Below are 9673 nucleotides of genomic sequence, written 5' to 3'. Positions count from 1 at the left end.
AATGCTTAGACGCGCGGAGGTTGCTGAATTATGTGGATTCGAGGCGCTGTGATGCCTGTGGGAGGGGAGGTTTAGGATCGGAGCCTAGGAGTATCGTATTGACAAGCGGTTGGTCTTGTTGTAGAGAGCAAGGAATTCTGCTTAATGCAATACCATGAAATTATTCTAGACTCGCAAGCAAAGTAGAATAATGTAGTCGTGAAATAGCACTATTTTCCCGTTTTTCCGTTGTACACTCTAGGTATTATTAGCTCTTGATATATATGTGTGTGCGCGCGGTGTCTGATAGGTGGCGATGTGTAAACGGGATTTATATTGGCCAACTACCGCGGGTGTGAGAGGAGAGGCGTGATAGCTCCCTGGGATCAAGAGCACAGCAGTAGTCCCAGGTGACAGCGGGAGCAGCAGGTCGGTAGTCCTATATACACTAAGGTGTGCGAACTGGGAGAGATGGTCACACTGACTGAATGCGGTCAGGTTTGGTCAGCAATATAGTCTAACGATATGTCGGAGGAACAGCGGCCCGAGCTACCGTCGCATCAGTTGTGGTATAAGGATGACATGGTACAGTAGTACTTGTGAATATCATGGTGCCCTTCATAAACCAGGTGGAGAACATGAAGTGTAGGGACGACGACGTGTTTGTGTGCAGCTGGCCGAAATGTGGTGAGTGTGTGAGTGCTGAAGCGACTCAATACTAGTTTAGGACCCCCATCGTGCAAACGTTATCGTGCATCTACATACGTATAACACTAACCTACACTAACACGTACGTACGTACGTACGTAGCATACGTAACATACATCATCATCATATCCCTATCCCTAATCAGCACCATAACCCCAAGCTCTAACTGAACACCTAAACACTGACTTTAAAACGATCATTCATCAAATGAACTAAAAAATAAATTGAGACAAATTTATACTCACCTGTCAGTGTACACACATATTACTGATTCCTTCAGCATAAAAATTTATTACGGGTTCCTGCTGTTATAGGCTATAAAGCAGTAAATGACCAGCAAACGTGCACCTGCTATCTTCAGCTTCGCGATAATGGAATGTTCAAACGGTCCCACAAAACTAGTGAACGTAGTTACGTGATGCAAAATATTTATAGAATGGTACCAATCATGAAATGTATGCAAAGGTAGTGTAGCGACAGGTAGAGTAGTCACAATAATCACAACGTTTTAAGTTAAAATTCATCACAAGTTTAAATCGATCTACCCATGACCCCGTACATAATAACACGCACCAAGGTCAAACGACGAACGCAATAATGCAAGTCATGCAGCCGCAGATGGATCTTCCCGCTCGCGATGGACTGTATCACGATTCTACCGCACGCACGTATACGTACATACAGGAACGACGTGGGTGCAGACGATAGTCATGTACGTCATGAACGACGCCAATCTCGACAAGTTCGGCGACAAGACGATCGAAGACATATTTCCGATGCTGGAACAGATCGACATCAGCGGAGGAGCTGACCAACCGGTACTCGACATCAGCGCCATGCCCTCGCCGCGGCTGATGAAGACTCACATCCCGTTCAGGTATCTGTGCGAAGACATCCGGGAGAGACGCAAAAAACAAAAGGTACGCACGCGCGCGCGGCGAGCGTCTGCAGCGCGGGAAAATATCTGACGTGCGCGCGGGAAAATATCTGGATGAGAGTTAGAATACCGGATTGATATGTGGCGGGACGCATAGGAAAGAAAGAAATCCATTCGTCGTGTCTGTAGGCCTAATCGATTATCTCTACCGGCTCTATTCCACTATGGTACTCCGGTGCGTAATTCATCATTATTAACCCTAACCCTAACCCTAATCATAACCCTATTTATAGGCCTAACGCTAACCCTAATCATAGCCTTAACTCTAACCATAACCTTAACCCTAACCCTAACCATAATTATAACCATAACCTTAACCATAACCATAACCCTAAACCTAACCATAACCATAATCCTAACCCTAATCCCAACGCTAACCATAACCATAACCATAACCTTAACCCTAACTCTAGCCCTAACCATAATCCTAACGCTAATCCTAACTCTAACTCTAAGCATAACCCTAACCAATAACCTTAAGTCCACCAACAAAATCCGGGTCCATGAAGTGTAACTGAACCATTCTATCCATGTCTAGTTGGAGCGCAGGGCTACATGTATAGAGCCTGTGGCATTACCATGGGTGTAATAGGTCAGTAACAGCACACGTTACTTGCACATTCTAGATCGTCTACGTTACTAGGAATCCGAAAGATGCGATCGTATCGTTCTATCACTTCGACCCAAAAGGCTTTTCGATACCTGGCGTCACCGATCCCGAATATTGCAAATGGACCTTCTCGCAATATCTCAACTGTTTCTTCCATGACGCCAGTACGTTATTCAGAATCTTCGTGCAGAAAAATCTGCTGTAAATATCAGAGCAGAAATATTAAGCGTTTGGGAATTCACGTAAAAATGGTACTATTGCATATATAATAGGAAATTTTATAAGAATGATTAATAATATTGTGAAACACATTTGACCAGCTCCCTACGGCTCCTACTGGGACCACAACCTGGAATTCTGGGAGCGAAAAGACTGGGATAATATTCTCTTCTTGAAATACGAAGATATGCTTAAAGTAAGTTTAGTACCGTAAATTACTCTCATTTACGTATTATCAAGAGATAATAATAACATAAGCATAATACCTTGGTGTTATGCGTATTTCTTGAATAAATAACAATGCTGATTCCACCTCTGGCCTCCAAACATACGAACGTATTGATATGTTGTCACAACCATCGCGTACACGTATCTGCCACCGTGTGTGCCCCATTTTACAGATAAGTAACGTTTCTGAGGGATTGTCTGCTAAGTAAAACACCGAGGTAAATGAGACACCGTTAAACGAGGTACAATATAGTATTTTCGTATATCTCTCTCTTTCTCTTTCTCTCTCTCTCTCTCTCTCTCTCTCTCTCTCTCTCTCTCGCTTTCTTTCTTTCTTTCTTTCTTATCTCTCTCTCTTTCTCTTCTCTTCTCTTTTCGCTCTCTCTCTCTTCCGTTGTTTCGTATTCTATTGTACGGAGCTTCCCCCTAATCGCAAGGACCCTATCGCAATATCTGTGCGTTCATATCACTTCACGCTAGGACTCCCCGCGCGCACGTAGTTCAAAGATTGACCGCAGCTTCCTGGGAAAAAACGTTGACAGAGGGAGCAGATTGATAAAGATACAACGACGGAGACGAGCTTCACGAAAAATGAAGATACAACAACCATGCGTCTTAACTATTTCGTTCCTGCGATCAGCGTCAGTGATTCGGAGGCGGCACCTGCTCATCAGAAAAAGGTATCGGTATATACATTGCCAACACACACACACACACACACACACCACAGCACCACACACACACACACACACACACAACAACACCACACACACAACACACACAACCACACACACACACTGCGCGCACACAACACGCACGCACACACACACACCACACTCTCTCTCTCTCTCACACACACACCTCTTCTCTCCTCTCTTTCTTTTCTCTCTCTCTCTCACACACACACACACACACACACACACAAACACACACACACACATGCGCGCGCACGCACGCACACGCACGCACGCACGCACGCACGGACGCACCACACGCGTCATACATCAGCAGCCTATCATGAAAAAGGAGAGCGACCATGTTATATCATATAGTCAGGGGGCCCGTTGCCCGAAACACCATAAACAGTTATGAGATCATCAATCTAGGACGCCATTGCATGTTGATGTTCACCTGGAGCATGTGCACGTTCACCAAGGTAATGACATCCTAGACTTGTGACAGTATGGTCTGTTTACGATGCTGATGATAGCAGGTCGCAGATCGTAGCTGGGGAGTACAGTTACAAGCGTTTCCCTAAGACATCTATTGTTGTTGCGTCGACCCAAGATAGTGATGAGTTGTTCGCTTACTGCTCACAGGTCGCGCCGGAGGCTGGAAGACTCACTTCACGGTTGCAGAGAACGAGAAGATGGATAAGATATACGAGGAGAAGTTCAGAGGAACGGGGCTTCAGCATTTATTTAATTTCTGATGAACCTGAAGAACAATGTTATAGTCTAACGAAGAAGGCAAACGTAGCGATCACAACCAGCTAGACAAACATGCATCAATAATTACTCCAATTTCTTCTTTGGCGCGGCATCCGACGATATAAGCAGAAAACTGCAAGTTATTGCCGAGTATAGTCTCAGACTTAGCAGCCGCAGTATAGCTGATCCTACATGCTAATACAGGCGCCCTGCAAAGAACTGCCGTACTTTGAGAGGCGTATCTGACACAATGAACAGCGACTTGAATAAATATATCATCATATTCTGGGCGGGAGTCTCGCGCCCCTGCAGAGTTTTGTCACGATCAGGTCTAATAGATACTTGTAACTAGTTCATTTATAGAGTTACATATGGTTTGCTACTAACAAAAAGTGAATGCGTCATTTTGTTAGTACTTATACACCAACCAAGGTACGACAGAACATTGACCTATACACGATAAGCTTCGGTCTTTGTGTCTTTATCCTCCGCACGTAGTGCAGCTAACCCCAGGGGCGGATCCAGGGCTGAAGCTAGACAGTATTTTTCCAGATTTTAAGGTCACATCCCCCAAAAAGGGCACACCACCCCACAGTGGGCGCCGTTAGGCGCGGAAGCACATGGCGGGGGATCTGGGGTGCCTCCCCAAAAAAAATTCATTATTTCAAGGGTCCCTGGGCACAAAAATTGAGCACACATTTAGTCAAGCAGCAATAGCTAAAAACCATATGGAATTTTATTTCTGCTTCATTTTGTCTGCGCTTAGCATACCAGCAATTAATGCAGAATGATTCAAGCACTTCTTTTATTTTTCAGATATCAAAGCTAGTTTTGTTACCATGTAAAATTTTGATTTCCTTCAAGTCCTGTCAATGAATCAAAAGAAAAAGAAAACAAATAAAGAATATAGCCAAATTCTATCAAATTGTTTTCTGTATTTTTTAGCGCAAAATTTCGAAGGGCACTTTGAAATCTAGACCGTATTTCCCAATACGGCAAATACGGTCTGAATCCGCCCCTGAACCCCAACCCTAACCCTAACCCTAACCCTAACGCCAAAAAGAGGGTTTCAACGAACGACGGCTACCGTACCTCCAGCCACTGCGATATTGTTTTCGTGCTCGTTTGTATGTATGTGTGTGTGTCTGCCCGATCGATATCTTTGCAACCGTAAAAGAGGTAGACACTTCAAACTTGGTCCACATGTGCATCTTATGGAGCGCTGGAACCCTATTGATTCTGAATGACCTTGACCTTATTATCATATAATAATTAAGTATATTGTGATTAAGTATATTTCCAACGCTGGGTCATAGCGGAAGTACCGTACCATTGCTAACGCGGGGCGGGGGTTCCAGGTGGTATTTCCAGGCGTGTTGTGTGTGGCAGAGTGTGTTCACTGCGCTGTAGAAGAAGCCAGTTCGTAGTTATGCATTTAACATGCACATTGCACATTTGCAGGTTTCATACAAATATACACGTACACAATTTCCCCACTTTCATTGTGTTAATTGCTTGTACATGCACATTTCATTGTGTATTTGTCACATGTATTTAGAGGTCTAACATTCCTCCTTGTTCATATACATGTAGTTAAATGTGCATTAAACATGAATCAATATATCTGCTTTGCAAGTTCCATGTATGTCTGAGTGTGCATTTCTGTTCTATTAGAATTAACAAATCCAGGGAGCAAAAAGACATCCATAAATAAATGATATCCAACAATGAATATCATACATACATGCACGTAAAAATAAAAATAAAAAGCACAGGCAGATAGTCGATCGGTTCAGTACAAAAAACAAACCAAGGTCAGCGTCATCTATTACAAGTAGCAACCTCAGCCTATAAAATATCACAGGTGTAGTGATCGCGTATGCGAAGGATTCGCACTCCCCGAGTACCTTCTTTCTAGTTTTGTAATGCGAATGCCCCTGTACTTTGTAGCAAGCCCAAAGACCATCATTAGGAATATGCTTAATTATATATATATATATATATATATATATTAAACCTCATTGATCCCAATCTTTGATCAAGCATGCGCGCTCGTTCGCAATCTCAAACGCACTAACTGCAGCAATAAGGTCTAATGTCTCCCCTGACCTCTGTTTGACCTCGCTCGTTTAGCTATTCTGAAACTAATATATATATATATATATAAAATATAATAATAGGGTATAGGCGTAGGTTAGGGTAGGATTAGGGTTAGTGTTAGGTTAGTCAGAAATAGACTAAACGAGACACCAGGTCAACACGAGGTCAGGGGACATAGATCTTTTTNATTATGCTATCGAACGACGGACAGGCTGCAGGCTGCCATGCTTCGGCGCAATTCCTGCCACATAAATATACAGAGATAACGGTAGGGTGTGTGTGTTGGCAGAGGGAAAGGGTCATCTCCCAGTTTTCAAAGTAAAAAAATATGACAAAAATTAAGCCCTAGTTCCCGGTTAGTTAAAAACGTAAGCTTTCCGGGTTGACTTCTACTTTCAAATCACGAAAAAATTATCTGGTATTTCCCGGTTTCCATATAGAATTAAAATGATCCAATTCCACCTCCGAAAATATAACCGCCTCCACCCACACTCGCAAATGTTAAAATCTCGGCAATAAGTGAATGCTACTGAGGTAACACGTACGCGCAATGCCGCGCCGCACTTACGTAATTTTACTTACATAATAACCGCATTATATGAAACGAAAATTTCTTCGCTCGAGCTTTTTGGATCATTGCCCAACTTGGCGTCTCACTTGTTCATCGAACCAGCGAGAGAGCGTGAACGTGATCCTTATCCTGCGAAATTTCTAACAACAACCGGTTTTCAAGTGATGACTAATAATCAAAAACCGCGCTGCTATGGTTGAATTATTTCTACTACGGTAAAAATAATTTATCCGCGGTTGAATTATGAGTAACAACCCCCCTGATTGGGTAAAAGGGCCGTAATTTAACCGCGGTTAAATTATGTGCAACACGACCTCTGATTGAGAGGCTAATAGTTTTACCGCGGTGAAGTGCGATTTCTGAGGACGACGGCCAACCATGCGCTCAAACTGCATGTAAATGCAAATGCAGCGCCGCTTTCGCACAACTCAGGATAGTGAATTGAGCCAGAGCGAGAGCGCCATCTGTCGTGGAGTTTGCCATTTCAGTGCAACTGACACGCTTGCCAACAATCTGACACTAGAGATGGCGCCAGTGTATCCAGCTTGGGTTATTTGCGTTTTAGCCGCGACGTTGTTCGGAGAAATTCACGTTATAAAATGTAAACGTTTCTAGGGCCGTTGCCAGGGGCTGACTAATGTTGAAGCCCAGTCACGAATGCGCGAAGCGCCGTAAAGGGGGTGAGTGTGTGAGGGGGCTTCCCCCCCTGAATTTTTTTGAAATGCTACATGGAAAATAGTGTACGCTGGCGAGTTTTAAATTGAAATTTTAACATTTGAAACACAATAAAAAGTACATTGGAACTGTTTAATTCACATTATTTTAAAAGAAAATCCGGAAATGATGTTGAAGCGCGAGCTTCCGGGCCTCCACCTGGCGACGTGCCTGGTTGCTATACGTAACTGCTGACAGCAATCCAGCGCACTCTCAGAGTACGCAAATCAGCAATCGACTTTATGCTAGCTGTTAAGATGCTATTCCCCACCATCACTGCTACGCAACAAATCAGCTTGGGTGATATGCACGTGCATGTCTATTATGTCGAGTTAATGTGATTAATGGATGAGAAAATCCTGCGATTGATAATGAAAACGCAAAAATCACATTTTACCATTGAGGTGTTTGCAGTAAGTCGCTTCAATTACACATTACTCTAACTAATTTTCACTTTTTACTTTTCACTTTTAACACTTAACATTTTAACATTTAACTTTTAACTTTTAACATAATTCACTTTTTACTTGTAACCATATTTCCTCTGTAATTCATGTGATACACTCGTGTTTTCACTTCAAAACTTCCATAATGCAGTTTCCATATTTTATACAACCATAGATGATAAAACCAACTACTGATACGTATTCTAACCACAGGACAGGTTTAAAGATACTTACATGTTTATTACGAATCTGTGATAGTAAATAGTTTTACATGTGACAATAAACATTAAAAACGCGCAACACATAGGTTCACACACGGGAGACCCACGTTCTAATACAAACGTAAATATTGACCTCCACAGCAGTGAATGCATATACTTTATATCAATTGTACAATATTAACAGCATCTTCTTTCATCCGTAGAGGTTTAAAAAACGAAATAAGACACTACCGATACGGACAGCGACGACAGCGCCGTCTATTTTGTCCGCCTGCTGCCAACTGACTACATTTCCTAACAATGATAACCAGATGAGACGGGATACTAGAGAAGCGTTGCCGAAAGGAGGTTTTGATCTCTGAAGCGCGAGCTGGCAGAATCTTGCGCGCGCAGTTCCGCCGCAAGGCCGGCCACGGCATCTATGCTTTCAACACTGTGCTACGTTGGACTACTATACTGTTATACATGAAAGATCTTTATGAATTGAGCCGTACATTGTAATCGCTGTGTTCAGTGTTAGGGAAAACGAATCGAATTTTATCAACAACAAAAAATCATAGACGGTATAACGATCAGAGATATATAAGTGCTTGCATGTGGGTTCTCGTTCCCACCAAACCCATACTCATATGTTATGCACGTAACGCATATACTTTCATACATAGGGGCGCCGTACAAACACCTGCAACTTTGTTTCGCACCAAATATATACATACACACGCGCGCGAACCGTTTACATCGTACTAGTAAGGTGATAACATTATTCGTGGCGGGTTCAATTCGATGACCTTTACCTTTGGTCGAGTAACATATTTGGATCAACAACAACTTAAGATGTAACTTTACGAACTAGATGCATAGTTCTGAATAGACGGAATATGATCTAATTATTATCGTATTGAAAACCTGACGTCCGTCTTCTCTCGTCATTTTACGGGCAGCGAATGCTGCGAAGTAGCAGGTGTTTCCACCACAGTCCTTCACAAACGTGTAAGGGCGCGGGGAAGGTGTTACGTGCACACGGGAACACCTTTCAACGTACAAACGGTCAAACACGCAGACGATTAATGTATATATTGACGCGCACATTTACAGGTGCAAACGTAAAGTGTACATATGGCCCCCATGAACACACTACAGTAATTATTTTTCTGCATTTTCTGTCGTCAAGGAATCTCCAAACGTTACTATAAAGTAAACGTATATGTATTTATATATATACATATATATCTCACGCATACACACGCAGCCACACGCACGCAGGCACATATATACACACACACCTGCGCTCTCTTTCTCTCTCTCTCTCTCTCTCTCTCTCTCTCTTTCTCTCTCTCGCTCTCGCTCTTGCACTCTCTTTTCATCATGTGTGCACTCTTACTTATGACCACCTACATAATGCAAAACACTTCACAGAAATAAACCTGAATTAATATGCCCACAATGTAATACACTGAAACTCTTTAAAACACTATGTTAAAGTAATCCCATCTTCTGGCGGCTAGCGATC

The 9673-nt window shown here is 42.8% G+C and overlaps 1 protein-coding gene across 1 annotated transcript; it reads left to right on the top strand.

The window, feature by feature from the left end:
• Positions 1-367: 367 nt before the first annotated feature.
• LOC106819535 (sulfotransferase 1C4-like) lies at positions 368-2924 on the top strand. The gene is made up of 5 exons (XM_014824153.1): positions 368-666; positions 1372-1607; positions 2251-2398; positions 2555-2649; positions 2855-2924. Exons 1-5 carry the CDS (start codon positions 588-590, stop codon positions 2888-2890), a joined length of 594 nt encoding a protein of 197 aa, XP_014679639.1. The 5' UTR covers positions 368-587; the 3' UTR covers positions 2891-2924.
• Positions 2925-9673: the final 6749 nt, after the last annotated feature.

The sequence above is a fragment of the Priapulus caudatus genome, unplaced genomic scaffold, assembly GCF_000485595.1.
Source record: "Priapulus caudatus unplaced genomic scaffold, Priapulus_caudatus-5.0.1 Scaffold3642, whole genome shotgun sequence".
NCBI lineage: Eukaryota > Metazoa > Priapulida > Priapulimorpha > Priapulimorphida > Priapulidae > Priapulus > Priapulus caudatus.
Note: the sequence above shows the minus strand (reverse complement) of the source record. Positions and strands in the feature narration are given on the sequence as shown.

Coding starts and splice junctions, on each gene's coding strand:
- LOC106819535 (XM_014824153.1), top strand. CDS start 588: ATGGTGCCCTTCATAAACCAGGTGGAGAACATGAAGTGTAGGGACGAC. Junction 1,608..2,250: donor AGAGACGCAAAAAACAAAAG/GTACGCACGCGC, acceptor TGCACATTCTAG/ATCGTCTACGTTACTAGGAA. Junction 2,650..2,854: donor AATACGAAGATATGCTTAAA/GTAAGTTTAGTA, acceptor CCCATTTTACAG/ATAAGTAACGTTTCTGAGGG.